This window comes from Carcharodon carcharias, chromosome 16, assembly GCF_017639515.1.
Source record: "Carcharodon carcharias isolate sCarCar2 chromosome 16, sCarCar2.pri, whole genome shotgun sequence".
Classification (NCBI taxonomy): Eukaryota; Metazoa; Chordata; class Chondrichthyes; order Lamniformes; family Lamnidae; genus Carcharodon; species Carcharodon carcharias.
The window spans coordinates 88,431,481-88,448,906 of record NC_054482.1 but is presented as its reverse complement, the minus strand read 5'-3'; the positions used below and the strand labels follow the sequence as shown (position 1 = coordinate 88,448,906).

General features: G+C 41.7%; 1 protein-coding gene across 1 annotated transcript in view; it reads right to left on the bottom strand.

Moving 5' to 3' along the window:
* Window positions 1–1,392: 1,392 nt before the first annotated feature.
* LOC121289418 (vitamin D3 hydroxylase-associated protein) overlaps window positions 1,393–17,426 on the bottom strand; it is a 70,884-nt gene continuing 54,850 nt past the window's right edge. Inside the window, exons 10-15 of the mRNA XM_041208879.1 lie at window positions 16,770–16,869; window positions 14,027–14,070; window positions 13,260–13,299; window positions 6,896–7,004; window positions 4,909–5,054; window positions 1,393–1,912 (exon numbers count right to left, since the gene is read on the bottom strand). Coding sequence (XP_041064813.1) covers window positions 1,787–1,912; window positions 4,909–5,054; window positions 6,896–7,004; window positions 13,260–13,299; window positions 14,027–14,070; window positions 16,770–16,869 — 565 coding nt within the window. The 3' untranslated portion in view covers window positions 1,393–1,786. The remainder of the gene's footprint in view (window positions 1,913–4,908; window positions 5,055–6,895; window positions 7,005–13,259; window positions 13,300–14,026; window positions 14,071–16,769; window positions 16,870–17,426) is intronic.

Sequence of the window (17,426 nt, the reverse complement as noted above, 5' to 3'; positions counted from 1 at the left end):
CCAGTCCCACAATGCTCTGAGATATCTGCACTCCTCCAATTGTGACCTTCGGTGCATCTCCAATTTTAACCTTTCCGCCATTGGTGGTCATGCCTTCAGTTTTCTTGGCCGCAAGCTCTGGAATGCCTTCCCTACACTTCTCCACACCTCTAAATTACACCTCCTTTAAAACATTCTTCAAAAACTCTCTCTTTTATCAAGTTTTTGGTCATTGGACCTAATATCTCATTCTGTGGCCTGGGGTCATACTTTATTTTGTAATGCTCCTGTGAAGCTCCTTGGGATGCTTTGTTGCATTATAAATATGTTGTTGTTGTTGACATTGTAACACAAAAAACTCCTACTATCTGAGAAGTTACAGCAAAGGTTACCAAATACTTTTTGTTAGTGTCTGTTTAAAGGCAGAGTATATGCTGTCAAATGGCCAAATTGGATAATTATCCAAAACTGATCAAGCAAGCATTTCAGTTTTAAGTGGTTTGGAGAAAAGATAAAAACACAAGAATAAAAGGTGAAGGTTATTTCTGGTTCTTGAGTTTAACATATTAAAGATAAATAGACATCAATGTCTGGATTTTAGTTTGGATGAGAGTTCTGTGCAGGGTTTGGTGAGGCTGTATTGAGGTTGGAAAATCCAGGAGAGCAGGTCTGAATATCCTGCAGATTTGAATTGAAGAGCTCCTTTAAATGGGGTTCCTATCCACTGGAAGCCTATGACAGCAGTTTGATACCATGGGTGAGGGCGGCAGGGGGTTTATTTGGTAGATTGTTAGGCCTTGAGGGAGCACTCCCTCTTTCCTGGCCCACAAGCAGTGCTGTAAAGAGAGTTACCTCATGGAATCAACCCCTCTCCTAGGCTATCAGGTTTCCTGAGGCCTGGGAGACCTTACTGCCTGTCATTAAATATAGAATAGCTGCTAAAATGAAGACAGGCAACCTAATTTAATATTCTTACATAGGAGATATGGCACAGAAACAAGCCATTTAACTCAACCAGTCCATGCTAGCACTTCTGCTCCACTCGAGCCTCATCCTATCTAAATTCATCATTGGTGACTAATTCAGACTTCCTGGGAACGAATTCGTCATCTGTCCTTGAGCTATTTCTAGCAAATGTGGAAGCGGGTTCAGTTCCTGTTCCAGCTTTTTCTAATCCCATAACACGACCCTAACCCACCCATTTTTGGGAATTAAAGTTCAGACCTAAGAGTTTTCACAGGTTAATAATCAGCTTAAACTATTTCACTAATTCTTATACACTAATGAACAAGAATGTCCAAGTGCCCAATGAGTTGGTTAGAGAGTTTCTAAATCACACCAGTAATCCAGTATTGTAACTTCCTATTGTCAATTCAAGAGAAACACTAAAAAATAGAAACTGAAGCCCAATGGTTATGGAACCAAGTATCAATTTATTTATTGCATCATGATATTCCTGTCTTCAATATTTAGAGATTTTTGTCCCTCATATGTACCATTACACCAAAACAAAATTTACTGGCAACATCAGATTACAATAAAGTCCCAATCAGTTCAACAGGCCAATGTTTTACAATTTACATTGAAAGGTGTGTGGAGGGATAGAACATGGTCAACATCTTTCTAACATGTTAAACACATCACCATTTGATTTCAAGTTTTTAAAAATCAGAAAATTCAATTTATTAATCCCAAAATGTCACCTAATTCCCAACATTTTTGCCATATCCCCAAGTAGAGCAGCATCCGTGTGAAGGTTCAGCCAGAAGTAGTTGTACTTAAAAGGCTGCTCCAATAACCGATGTAGTTAAATGGTCCTCTTCTTTTGAGTAACCCTTTCCACCTCCCTCATTAGACACAGGCAGAGTTCATCCTGCCAAGGCAGGGCTACACACTGCACAGCTAATGGGAGACCAACAGCTCCTGATGCACCCTGGAATATAGAAGAGGGAAAAAAAAAACAGCAAAATAAGATCATATGTATATGAGATAAGTATTTGTACAAATTAATTATCTTAAATTGATTACACTGCTAATATTATTATTGATTAGGAGAGGACATTCAATTCTCACAGAACTACGCTAGTTGTAACCATAAATCATAAAACATTAATTTCCTCATTCATTCTCACATTCGTTTAGTGCAATCCACTTTTTAAATACAAATAGATACAGGGTTACCCTTCTCCAGCCTCATTATAACAGAGTTAGATGGTCTTTCCGCCCCTTTGCTCACTCCAGATTAGAGACAATATGATTTGAATACAGGTTCCATTTATAAATTTTTCATCGAGCATTCCAAGGTCCGGTATGCAATCTCCATCCTGCCTCAACTCAGGTGAGCATTGCTGTACAATGTGCTATTTCCTACTTTGTCGAAAGGGACATTCCCCCCGACCCCCACAAGGAAAATCATTGCCTTCCCATCCCCTTTTCCCAGAATCATCTCTCCATTTCCCACAGTCAATTTTATGTCCTCCATTCGAAACTGCCAATTAGCCCCAAGTCATCTTCTCAAAGAACCAGACCAAAAGTGTAACAAAGTCATTTTATTGAGGAGGAGCTCAGATCAGAGGTGAAAAATGGTGCCAACTATGTCAATTTATGACTTTCACCTACACAAAATTCAGGCAGAAGGAGGTTCCAGGTTTAGTGCCATTATGGTGAACATTAAGTAGATCATACTTAATGCCAATATTGTAACCGTCAAGGAGATCAGACTTGCTTTGGGCACACCAGCAGCAGAAGAGTATTTTGTCCATTATGAATTTTTCTGGCGGTGCACACAATGAGCCCCCAAATGTTTTCTACTGTCCTCATTTAAATGTAACACTGGAGTTAACTCCTCTGCTCTTCATCAAAATAGTGCCATGGGATCTTTTATGTCCACCTGAGAGAACAGACAGTTTAACATCTCATCTAAAAAAAAGCACCTCAGTACTCCACTGAGTATCAGCCTAGATTTTTGTGCTCAAGTCTCTGAAGCGGGACTTGAACCCACATCTTTCAACTCAGAGGCATGTGCGCTACCAACTTAGCAACTGCTAATGTCCAGGCACAAGCTTATGTCAGGCAATGAGTTTTGAATGGTGCTGTCAATCAGTAAACTTGAAACCAAATTAAAGGAACTGCATAAGCTGCCAAGCCAAAAATAGAAACAACTGTGCAATGACAAGAAACCAATAATAGCAAGAAAAGATGACAGCACTCATCAAAAGGTCAGTACTGACAGCTTTGAAACTGATGTTGTTACTGTGACAGGTGAAGGTACGTGCAAAGCTCCAGTATTAAAAAGGTGTCAGTCTCCTACTAGTGGGGAACACACATGAATTCTCAGGAGCACAAAGCAGATGACTTCACATGAATGCATGAATGAAGCTTTCACTCCAAACAGCCCCACTCCGTCAGAAAACCCAGGTTTACTACAGTTCAGCAAAAATAGGTACCAGGTTTCTATCCCTGAGTTGTAAGCATATGGGAATGTCATTTTAGCCCCAGATATGTCAGCCAAAGATCTAACCCTGTTTTAGTCTACTGATTTTTTTCTAATCATTCATGAAATGTGGGCTTCACTGGCTAGGTCAGGATTTTTACTGCCCATGCCTAGTTGCCCTTGAAAGGTGGTGGTGAGCTACCTTCTTGAACCGCTACAGTCCATGTGGTGTAGGAATACCCTCGGTGCTGTTAGGAAGGGAGTTCCAGGATTTTGACCCAATGACAGTGATGGGACGGCGATATACTTTCAAGTCAGGATGGTGAGTGACTTGGAGTGGAACTTCCACTGCTGCCCTTGTCCTTCTAGGTGGAAGTGGTCGTGGGTTTGGAAGCTGCTATCTCAGGAGCCTTGCTGAATCGCTGCAGTGCATCTTGTAGATGGTACACACTGCTGCTAATGTGCGTCGGTGGTGGAGGGAGTGAATGTTTGTGGATGTGGTGCCAATCAAGTGGGCTGCTTTGTCCTGAATGGTATTAAGCTTCTTGAGAGTTGTTGGAGCTGCACTCATCCAGGCAAGTGGGGAGTATTCCATCACACTCCTGACTTCTGCCTTGTAGATGGTGGACAGGGTTTGGGGAGTGAAGAGGTGGGGTATTTGTCGCATGATTCCTAGCCTCTGACCTGCTCTTGTAGCCATGGTATTAATATGGGTAGTCCAGTTCAGTTCCTGGTCAATGGTAACCCCCAGGATGTTGATTGTGGGGGATTCACTGATGGTAGTGCCATTGAACGTCAAGGGGCAATGCTTAGATTCTCTCTCTTATTGGAGATGATCATTGCCTGACACTTGTGTGGCACGAATGTTACTTGCCACTTGTCAGCCCAAGCCTGGATATTGTCTTGCTGCATTTGGACATGGACTGCTTCAGTATCTGAGGAGTCGCAATTGGTGCTGAGCATAGTGCAATCATCAGCGACCGTCCCCACTTCTGACCTTATGATGGAAGGAAGGTCATTGATGAAGCAGCTGAAGGTGGCTGGGCTGAGGACACTACCCTGAGGAATTCCTGTGGTGATGTCCTGGAGCTGAGATAACTGACCCCCAACAACTACAACCATCTTCCTTTGTGCTAGTTATGACTCCAACCAGCGGAGAATTTTCCCCCTGATTCCCACTGACTCCAGTTTTGCTAGGGCTCCTTGATGCCACACTTGGTCAAATGCATCCTTGATGTCAAGGGCAGTCACTCTCACCTTACCTCGGGAGTTCAGCTCTTTTGTCCATGTTTGAACCAAAAGAGTACATTCTGCTGGAAGGTTGTACTTCAAAAACTAGCAGGATGTGGCTTCCAAACATTAGGGAGAGGAAAACAAAGATGAGAAAGTTGTTGATGTATTTTGGACTGATCTCACATAATTTCTGGATATGAGATGAACCTTTAATTGAGGGATTTTTGAATCAAGGCTTACTTTTTCTGATCAGGTGCACTAACCTTTTTGAAAATCCTGTCCCAGAGATCATTACTGTAACCCACATAGTCCTTTAGTTCCTCTTCATCCTTCTCTGTTACTGTACTAACTGGCACAACACCAGCTGGGAAATTTAGCAAGTTGAAAATAACCTGGTAGCAGGCAGTAGCTGTGGAAAAAAAGTACAGTATCTTTATTTACCATATTTTTAATTAGCCTCAAATGAACGTCACAAGGTGCCAGGAGTGGTTAAAATAGTGTGATGGCAAGGTCAAGGGGGTGGCTGTGAATACAAGTTGGGGAGTTTACATGGAGCTTATGTGGAGGGAGAGTTTAAGGGAGTATGACAGGGGAGTGAACTCAAGAAGAGAGAGAGCTTAATGAGTTGAGATGGGAGGTTGAAATCACCTGGGAAGAGAAGCTTGTTCAGCACAGAGGCTGAGTGAAGAAAGCAATGAAGATACCACGGTGAGCAAATTTTTACCATGCAGAAGATGCAATGCTGTGGTTGTGGAAGTAAGCAGTCTTGATGATGGAAAAAAAATTTGGGTTTGAAGCTCTGCGTCAAACAACATGCCAAGACAGTAAACAGAATGGTTCAGCTTGAGGGAGTGGCACAGGCAAAATGGTATCAGTGACAAGGGAGTGAAGTAAGTAGTGATGCTCAAGTTATCTTTCATTACAGAGAACCTAAAGAAGTTTTGAAGCATCGTCACCACTCTGGAAGAGGAAATATGGTTTCTATAGTTCTGTAATCTAGTGAAATATGCTTTGTTTTCTCATGCTGCCTATAATTCTACTTCTTAATAAATCTGATTCATAGTTTATAGTCTGAGACATACACGGTCTGTAGGAGTGTTATTTTTCCATCTGTCAGAAAGCTCCAAAAGCATAAGGGAATTTTGTACTATGTTGAATGAGATCATCAGTAGCATAATGGCTTCATTGTTCATCCCAGGATACTACCTCCCTGATTACTTTGTGTATTATGCTTTGGTTCGCAAGAAATATGGATTTGCCCATGGAAGCTGTACTTTGAACTGGGCATATTAAATCAGAACCCAGTCATCCTTTAATATCCATTTGAATCACAGAAGCAAGCCTAGTATTCCTGTTCCAATTATTCAGGGAGATGTATTAGAAACCATTGAAATATTCAAAGAAAGGGTACAAATTATCCAAGTCCCTCAGCTACTGATACCTCTCTCAACCAATATTACTAACAACAGTCTTCCATCTGATTATTGCTATACAAGATGGCTTTGTATAATGTGATTGCTGCTTTGTTTGCCTAAAACAACAGTGGCTGCACTTAAAGCAATCCAAAGAACTTAGAGATGTTTCTGTTAGAAGGTCCAATATTACTAACTACATCCAAAGCACTTTGAGATGTTTCTGTTAGATGGCACAACATTACTAACATCAAAATTATTTCAGGTCTTTTATTTCATTAACAGTGCCTCCCAATCACTTCTGAAAAGTGGGTCTCAGTATTCGGGAGTGCCCTAAACTATACAAACTAACAGAAACAAAAAGGATAAATAAAAGCAAATCAGTATACATCAGGTTGCAGTTATAATGCTCGGCTGTGAGTTTAACTCTGGCAGTCCAAAGAAAGTTCTATGCATTGTTGCTTAACATGCATGTGCAAAACTCTGCTCTAGGCAGTTCAATTTTAGATTGTTTTACACCTTCTCAAAACAATGAAGTAAAACTTGTTTCCATTCATAAGGGCCTGGAAGGACCAAGAGACCTTTAAGGACTTTCTAAAACTGGGTTTGATGCCTCAGTAGAGCCATACTGCTCACCAGGTTTGCAAATGATTTGACTGTTTATGTGAACCCTTACGTTTGACTTTGGATGCAGAGGTCAAATTAGATGCCTTTACCATGGAGAACAATTAGATTTTATCTTCGTACATCACCAACACGGCTGAATGTAAAATAATTGTAGTTTCCCCACAATAGTACATTATTCTGGTAAAGGGCTTATCCCTGAACTGTTTCATACCTGTTAATTTTCCAGCATATCCGACAGTGAGAGCTGGACCTATTGCTGGGCAAAGTAAGACGTCAAGGTTTGCACTTTTCCACATGCTGATGTACTCCTCACGGTAAGCCTAGACAAAATACAAAAACTTAGTTTACTTAAAAGTGACAGTTTATTTTACAGACGCTTAGTCCTACACATGCATTCAACCTCAAACATGGGACCTTGATTTTAGCCGAGTCTAACCCGCCCAGTGATAAAGGGGCAGTGAATGAATAAAGTTGTGAAAATTGACTTATTAGCCCTCTGCAATTATTTGTACTGTGGAGCAGATTCGGGTCACAATTCCACCAGCCATAAAGAGATAGTTTAGCTCATGAATTAATTCAACTAGGAGTCTGATAATGGCATTTCAATCCTGATACAGTTTTAACTGGACTAGTTAGAAGTCCCGCTCAACAGCAAACATACTTAGTGAAGTGTAGCAGCTTTTGCTTCACAAACTGACTAGAGGCTAAATTTAAAGGAGCACTCACCTGCAAGCACTAAGATCAGACAATCTGTGCACCATTGTGAATAGTGCATTTTCAAGCCAGCTTCCAACTTGCTGCCTTCTAATTTTCCCCTTCTTAATTACCCTCATTAAGCACTCACTGGTTATCATGTGTGGATGAACAGTCGGGGGAAGAGGAGCAACAGCCTGAAGAACAAAGGCAGGTAGCAACTAGGTCTGGTGGAAGACAGCATTTGAGATAGGCTAAGATGAGGGAAGGGGTGTGGAGGTGAGGGAGGGGGTTGGGCTGCTCATCAAAGGCCTCACCCAGCCCACAGGCTTTATAAGTCAAGACTTACTTTTGAAATGCTTTGACTCATGGAGACCAGGTATCATTCTGGTAAACCTACGCTGCCCTCCTTCTTGAAGCCAGCTCCACAAGCATTCAGGCAAAACTCCTGCAAAATCAACTTTCTTGGACTGGACACTGTGGATTGCCGAAAAGAATCTGCCCTGCCTGGTCCTGTTTTCTCAACTCTCAAATGGCCAGCATTCCAGGTGAGGACAAAGAAAACGCTTCAGAGACACTATAAAGCCCTCCCTGAAGCACGGCAAGATTGACATCAATAACTGGGAAGAGTTTGCTACCAATCATTCAAAATGGCGACAGCTTGTCCATCAAGCTGCATCACATTTTCAGTCACAACGGCTTAATTATGAGGCACAGCAGTGGCAAAGAAGGGAAGAAAAGGAAGTAAATCCTGCACTCCAGATCTCACTACCTTGTGGGACATCCTGCTCCATGTGCCCAAAGATCTGTGGGTCAAGAAATGGCCTACTTGGGCAAACGAAGACCCAGGGCAGATACTCGAGACCCTGAGCAGACATCACCCGTGAATCGAGGGACAGCCAACAATATCCTCCAAATTTAATTTGCACCTGCAATTCATTCAATTTATCCCTTATATTCCATGTGTTTGCATAAAGAACTCTTATTTGGGTTCCCATTATCTGGTGGGCCTAAAGCACAATTTCCCATTGTTATTCTACTCTCTTCCCTCTTGTTTGCTTTTGAGCTATTATTAATACTACCTTTTCCACCTGAGCCCTCCCTCCAATTTTCTAGTTTAAAGTCCTTGTCACACCCTCGCCCACCCCCAACTCCCGCTTTTATACTTACCACTAAGACCCTGGTCCCAGTTCAGTTCAGGTACACCATCAACAAGACACAATGCAACACTTGCCAACACCCCGACAGGACCTTCCGAACCCATGTCCTCTACCATCTAGAAGGATAAGGCTAGCATACACATGGGAATACCATCATCTGCAAATTCCCCTCCAAGCCACATACCATCCTGACCTGGAACTATATCGCTGTTCCTTCACTGTCACTAAGTCAATAACCTAGAACTCCCTTCCTAACAGCCCTGTGGGTGTATCTACACCACATGGATTGCAAAGGTACAAGGCAGCTCACCACCACCTTCTCAAGGGCAATTAGCAATGGGCAATAAATGCTGGCTCTGCCAATGATGCCCATAATTTGTGCACAAATGAAAAAGATGGAGTCCATTCTAACAGTTATTGTTTCCTGTCGCAACACTGGTCTTAGTGTTCCACAAAATAGAATCCCTCCTTCCCACATCACTCCTTCAACCACATGTTCACCTCCATAATCTGCTTATCCCTATGCCAATTCACGCATGGATCAGGTAATAGTCCAAAGGTTCTGATATGCAACCCGTGAAGTCCTGCTCTTTAATTTAGCTTCTAAATAGGACTTTTGTCTAATCTTCCCTATGTTGCTGTTCTCAACATGAATCACAACAACTGGATCCTCACCCCCCCTCACCAATATCCTTTCAAGCTGGTTTGAGATATCCCTCACCCTGGCACCAGGCTGGAAATATACCATGTGCATCTCTCAACCCTGCTTACAAAGGATACTATCTAGCCCCCACACTCCCCTGCAATTACCACATTTGGCTTACCCTCTTTCTCTTCCCCATTTCAGTGACCTCCTGCTCCAAGGTGCCTTAGTCTGCATTGTGGCTGTTATTCCAATAGTCTTTATCCTTATCCTCACAGGCAGTGAGTATATTGAAATTATTGAATAGGAGCAGTTGTCTGCAGATCCTCATTCATTATCTTACCTGGGTTCCCATAACCCTGCACAGTATGAGTCATACCAACCCAATTCTGAACTTGCACCTCTTTGTCAGGCACAGCAAAATGTCCAGATATAGCACCCTCTCCCTTTTATCTCAGAGTGTCTCTAACTCTCACTCCAGCCCAATGACTTGGAGCCAGAGAGATTCGAGATGGAGACATTTACAGCAGAGTGCTCACTCAGAACAGTCTCATTGTCCACTAGTTCCCACACAGAGCAGACCAGGCATAAAACCTGTTCTGCCATATTTACTTTTTAGTTTTTTTTCCTTCACATTAACTTGTACCAAGCAATAAAATAAAACATTAGACCAAAAGATTTTACAATGTTTACTGCCGCAAGCTTACAGAAGCCACTACAAGTATTGGAGGCAAAAACCAGCTTCTTCGTCCGAATTCCCAGTTGCATGAAATTCAAAACTTCAGCACTCTGTTTACAACACAATCTGTGTCAATCACTCAAACGTGCTGTTAAGTAGCTGCACACCTGAGCAGGGGGCACAAAATCACGAGAGGCTAGCACACAAGCCTGCACAGCTTGTAACATTTCTTAAAAGATTGGTACATTTTGGTTGGAGGTGGTGTTGGAAGTCATTCTAAACTTGAGTTTGACCTGGGAAAGACAAGAATGGGGCCACATAATTGAGAGTGTGTTCCAATATTTTCCGATGCTACACTGGAGGCCTTGGTATAGGAGATGGAGAGAATGAGAAACATCATTTGTGCTTGAAGTGCCAGCAGGCCCTCCAGACAAATGTTGAGACAGCAGTGGTCCCAGATAGCTGTTGCGGTCAATGCCAGCAGTCTAGCCCCTGAGGACCTGGGTGCAATGCCACGAGAAGCTCAATAACCTCACAGGAGTAGTCAAGGCCAGTGAATACACCTTCAAATGCCACATCCTACCAACTGCATCATTAGCCTCAGACGCTACTCCAAGTATCACCCCCTATCACTTACCTACCAACAATCACCATCAGCCATGAATTATACTCCACATGCGTACCTTCACCTCACTCTCACTTACTTAGCACTACTATAAGCCTCATACCTACATCACACAGCCTATATTGTTAGCTATTCATCCATGAAAACTGCTTCACTCAGCTGAATGATGAGAGATTGTAATCCCTTTCCATTGCAGCACATATCAGAGTCGACTTTTCTGGGCCTGCAAATTTTGTGTGCGCGCGCAGTCAATGACATCCTACACCATGCAGAAGCTTGCAGTCCTCACGAAGCTGCCTGCACACTCTGTCTAGAGAGATGAAGTGAAAAGGTACATGGCAAACTGTGAGATGTTGCAAATCTCATCTATGCCAGCCTGGAAGGAACCAGGCACTATGGGCTGGATTTTACCGTCGGCAAGCAGGGGCGGGGCCCGCTCGCCAACGCATAAAATGATGCATGGTGACATCGGGCGGAACTCCTGGTGTTACCGCGCCCCATTTAAATTTTCAGGAAAGCAGGGGTGCAGCAAAATCAGCTGCGCACCCGCCGATCTGTCAATGGCCAATTGAGGCCATTGACAGATCAATTAAAGTAATTAGTGGACCTGCCCATCCAACCTTAAGGTTGGTGGAGAGGCCAGGAGCCCCGGCGGGGAATAGAAAAAACATGAAACCTCATCCACAGGTGGGCTGAGGTTTCATGTAGGGTTTTAAAAATTTTAATAAAGTTCTTTTGGAAATTATGAACATGTCCCAACTCACGTGACATTGTCACATGAGGGTTCATGTTAGAAAAATAAAATTTCCCTATTTTTAGCTATTTTACATTCACAGCCGATCTCCGAGGCTGCACTTAGCAGAAGCACGCTTGTACGCACCCACCCATCAACTTCTACCCCCGATGGAGGGAAAATTCAGCCCTATAAGTTTGTGGCCATGATCACTGTCACAGCCATTGACAATGATGTCTTTGTCTGATTGAATGTTGCAATTGTGGCTGCAGCAGGTGGCAAATTTAATTGAGGACATCCTTAGTGAAGTAGAGATCCCTAATACACTGTTCCTTGTTGAGATTCAGGTTGGAGAATTGCTCCCTGAAAGCTCTGGATGGATATGACCTCCTGCTGGGAGTTCTTCTCCGTCTCCTCCCTCTTCAAGTAACTTGTCCTTCTCTATGTCACCTCTGCTTATTCACCCTGGTACACTGTAGGCCAAGGGATGCAAACTCAGGCATTCCTGTGAGAGCAATTGCGGTGTCTTTGAAATTGGGACTAAATCCTTCAGCATGTGCCGTGTAGGCTTGGGCAACTTTAAACAATCCTGAAACCCAGCAAACATTTCTACAATCTAAACAAGCGCCAATAGAAATCAATCAGCAATTCATTGAACAGAAAAAGTTGACATCCCTTTAAATAGCACTGCTGGTACAGGTGGCAATCTTTTCTACTGCTGAACACACGTTCAGCTAATGTGTGTGTTTAAGTAACAACGTTATTCGGAGCATTGGGCTCTGAAATAGCAGTGCACTGACTGACATCACCTACTGCCTACAATAGCATCCAGCACTTCTAACACCAGAAGTGCCTACACATGCTATAGATGCCATATTGGAGGCCATAGTATATAAAATATGAAATGGTATAAAGTAAAATTAGATTATTTACCAGAAAATAGAACTAAACTAATGAAAATTAGTGAATTTAGAAAAGGCATCTACTCAAAGAATGACCTACCAAGCAGGGTGCTAGAGGCTGAGCATCAATTGCCAAGTTAATGTATTAGTGATATTTGCTCATGTAAATAGACTGGGCATGAATACAGTTTACGCTTACAGGTTACTGCCTAAGAAACCAAATAATCTGGGTTGGGACGGGCTCCAACACCCAGCGCATACATTTCTTCAAAACCAGTTCTGCCACAGTCACAGTTACATCAATTTGAGTGACTTTTACCCTGCCTAAAATCACCAGCTACTAGAGTTTGGGTTTCCTCTGTAGATAATTAATATCAAAGAAAAACAATACGTAAACCATTGAGTCTGACACTGTTACGCATGATGATCTGTGACATTATTGATTTCTACATGCAACGTACTGAACACACTACCATTTTCCTAAGTGATCTTCCCTTCCTTCATGGGGAGAAGTACATGAACTACTTCTAAAGGCCTGGTTGAGACCAACAATTCACCATCTGGAAATTTCTGGGTGGACACATCCATCACATCACTCTTTGCCACATTAACTTGGTGCTTAGTCGTCGCCATACTTACAGATAACAAAATAAATCATGGGCTGGATTCTACAGGGCACCGTGGTCCCCCACTTGCCAGCTTGCCAGGCCCATGATATTGCTGGCTACCCCGTAATCATTTAATGTTGGGAGCAGCACTAATTGGCTTAAGGCAAGACTTCTGCCCCTTTCTTGGAAGGAAGTCCTGCTGAAAGAACTGCCAGCCAATCAATGACTGGCAGCTCAATAGGCCCAAAGGCAGATGGATGCCTCCACCATCCCCAAAAAATTTGAGATAGGACGCGGGTGGGTAGGCAGTAGACAGGCCACATATTGCATTTAATGAGCCCCCTTCCCACTTCAAACCCGTCAGCAGGTGTGTAAAATCCAGCTCCATGTTGCATCATGTGCATTTCCAGATAGTCATTGATTCTTTTGGACTCCTCACTCATTCACATTGAAAAATGCTAAATATAAACAAAAATTCTGCAAATGAAAAGCAAATTGAGCAATATCTAAAATATGCAAACAATGATCTTACCTCTATTGCAACATGCTGCTTCCACAGTTTATCGACTGATCTATTGGAACATAACAAGGTGACACAGAATATGCAGAAAAGAGAAAGACACAAGGAAAGAGAATGAAGGTTTAGATTGACTACATTCACTGTAAATCTGGAATGCTGTAATATTACTAAAAATACACTATATGTTAAGAAAAAAATCAACAAACTTAATTGTAAATCGTTAGATACATTTAGAATCAAAATGTTCTACATTATAATTTTGTCTTTAATAATTAATCAAGTATCTATCCCACAGAGCTACAGTAAAATGAATTTCTTAATTTAGTATGACAGAGGGGCTGATAATCTGATGGCAGGCATCAGGCACAGAATACCACACTGGCAAGGTCAGATCATCTAGCCATAGTCCCAAAGGGCCATAGGCAACTCTCTCCATGACAGAAAGACAATTTTTGCAAATCGTAGCTTGAGGGATGCCACTCCGCAAGCACAGGGCAAGGCAAGGTGGCAGGGCCTCCATGAAATACAATAACCAGTACAGGAATTAAACCCGCACTGTTGGCATCATTCTGCATCACACTGTAGCCAACTGAGTAAACCAATACCCCCAGTCTTGAAATATACAATGCAAATAAATCTGGAGTAGTTCCACATAGTGCTGGTGGTTTCTAGAATGTTTCCTGAAGAATCATTACCATACTCAAAGACAACTTAGTAAATAAGTTCAGGCAGAAAACAAAATCAAAGTAAGGAATGAATGAGGGTGTTCAAAGCCTTACCCTACTCCACCCAGGGACTTGCAGGCCTCTGCAATTCTAGGACTCTAAAACAGGTAAAAGTTATAGATTTTATGAGAAAAGTACTGATAGCAGCCAAGCGTTCAAACCAAACAATAATTATTCAGATATACATCACTGCAAACTAACAGCTGATTATTTGAACAGCGCTCAGAATCAAGAGATTGACAAAAGGGTTGGGATGGGAATGTGAGGTAAATACAACATAAACAGGAGTGCAGATAGATAGGGTACATCATTAAAATGTGATGACATTCCAAAAATGAAAGTTTGAGTTTCCAATAACCTTCAGGAAAGGCCAAGAACCTCCCCCCTTCTTCCCCCCCAACCCACCCTTCCTCTACCCACCTAGCCTTCTCTACCCCATCAGCACACCGACTTTCACAGCTCAACCCACAAAGTAGAGTGGCAGCCTTTGAATATTCTGGTTATTAACATATACACATAAATGTTGTCCCACATCACTCCAGTAAACACAGTATGCATAATACAATGAGTTTCCCCAGACAGGTCCTGCTACATTGTGAATTCTTAAAAATTGGAATAAAAATGCCACAATTCAGAAAATTGCTAGAAATGTGACTCAGCTTCAACATATTTGTTGAAAGTTCCCATTTTAAACAATTCACTGTAACTCATGCATCCTGTACCTGTCAGTGTGATTGGTACAACAGGGAGTGCTGAGTCAGAAGATATATAAATAGCTTTCATAAGAATGGAGTAATCAAACTGCAATGATTTCACAGTGATTTTTGTAGCGAAGATAACAAGTGGGTGGTGAGGAAGGAAGGTAATTATTTAATGCAATATTGAAAATATGAAGGCAAGAACTTAACCGTTTACTGATGGCTATGCCAAGGTGGTAACTGGCACTGTTGACAATAGCACCACCAGCTGGTTAGCTATATTGTAGCTCTAAAGTACTACAGTGATCAAACTGAAAGCGTCAAATTGCATTTTTTATTACAAGATCACAAACTAATTACAAATCTGGAAGGTCCGTCTTATTTCACTTATACAGAGAGATCCTAAAAATCCCCTACTTCACCATCTAAATATTTCTTAAAACATTCCAGGATTTGGCTTCCCATACTCCTTCAGAAAGTCTGTTCCACTCTTTGAAGAATTTCCTGACATCAGTTCTGCATTTTCTTTTCACTACCTTGTACCAGAATCTCCTCATCTTATGGTCAGAATTTAGCTTAAAGTCATATTATGGATTTACTTCTTTTCCATTTGCATAACTAGCCCTCTGGAGGATCGCCTCTCAAATGCCTCTTCTGTAGGCAATTAAAAAGCCTACATCATTCCATTCTTCCCTCATAACTCAGTTCTTTGACAATAGGGATCAACTATATGGATTGCTTCTGAACTGCTCGTTTGATGGCCTAAGTGGACACAACATACAAGATGCAGCCTGATCTGAGCTGCATACTGTTTGATCGTAACATTCTCAGAACTGTTCCAGCTGTGTAGTTCAACATTCAAATGGAAATGAGCCCAGTAGAAAAGTTTGCAACAGAGTTAGAAAAATGGTCATGCATGTGAAAAGAGGGATGATTTGTGCCTCTGCTCAATGCCTCAATGTTGAGCTACTGTGATGTCTCAATTCCTAGCCCTGATAAACTACAAAATAAGGCAATGCTTTCACGTTGAAGGAGGAGCTAATCTTACAGGAAAATAAGTCAGTATCCCACGAGAGATACATAATGTAACATTTAGCACACATTGTTACTGAATGTAAAATTTGGCTGTACAACAAACACCCTAGTCCTGAAATAATGCTCTGCAAAGACACTCATGTGAGCATGTAGGTTTATCTAGGATTTTAATAAAGAAATTAACTCTTTTATTTAAATTGAATTAGTGCTTCTAATCACCTTTGTCTTGTCAACAAAGATGATAGGGATGGGTGGAAAGATCTGCAAGATTCTGATTAACGTAGTTCAGCTTGAGCAGGTTGATACATGATGAGTGATCCAAGATAGCGGAAGGTAAGATGCAGAGTCTATCAAAGAAATTCGGGCTAGACTTAACAAAGGTCACGGGATTGTGAACTCACTCAAAAGAATACAGAGTAGCCACAGCATCTCAATTACAATGAAAATTCGTCTTCTGAAAGCCCTCGTGTGGCTGGTAACAATATTTGGCCGTGAAAGCTGGACAATCAGGAAGAGTGACAAGGCTCAAATAAGAGCATTTAAAATGAAAGGACTCTAGACGGATATTACATGTGTCATGGACGGCCAAGCAAACGAGTGGATGCTTGAGAAAGTTGGTGTTAAGAGGAATTTGTTTGAGGCATTGAAATCAGGGGAGCTCATATTTTGGACAGGTGCTGCGAACAGGAGGAGAGTGTTTGGAAAAAGAGGTAATGCAAGACAGACACCTGGAAAACAAGCACAAGAAATACCCTAGATGGCATGAATGGATAATATCAGAACATTAACTGGCCTCTCTATGAGACAGGCAATGAAGGCAGCAGGGAATAGAAATCAGTGGAGAAAGATTGTTCATATTGAGGCTAACCCTTGGAATGAGGACTGATGAAAGACAAGTGCTCCTATAATACAAATTCAATAGGAAGGCATTGTGTTCATTCCTAATATTTGCAATGTGTAATTTTAAAATCCTCTTTTTTCATAAACCTACTTTTTATATTCACTTCTCATAATACTGGGTCATTTTGAAATGGTTCACTCATTTTGGGAAATGTTTTACTCACAAAAAATTTCAGAAGAAAGCACAGTATCTTCCTAAGCATCTGAGGCACCTTGTATGTGAAAAACAAATCTTTCAAAGTCGGGTCGAATATGTCTCCTTTTCTGGAAAACACAAAGTAACATAACAGTTAGTCACATTCACTTGTTTGCGTGTGGACATGTCAAAGCACATAAGATTGTTGGCAAAGGTCAGAAGTACAAACCTTTCTGACTATCAAGTACTCACAGATTAGAGTTACACCCTGTACCATTCGGTGAAGTTCCCCAGTTTGCTGCAAGTTACCCCTTTATTATACATACCCACCAACAACAGAACAACTAAAGAATGAGAACAGAAATAAGGTTAACAACTAGAACCTTGAGCCTTTCTCTGTTTCCTTTAATGAAGCAAAGTATCACATTTGCCAACCATTAAGGCATCCGCTGGCACAATTTTGGACATTTTTAGCATCCAAGCTACTGACCACATTCCTTATATTTGTATACATTAGGCCTTTGATCCCTGCAGCTGTGTTACCTTTACATTTCTCACTTAACTGGTTACGTGTTATTTCTGAATCTGAGTAGCAACTAAGGTTGAGTGATGGTCAGTTGTGTACCATGAATTCATAACTACTAGATAATTATGAACAGAATGTACCAGACAACAGCCAAGGTAG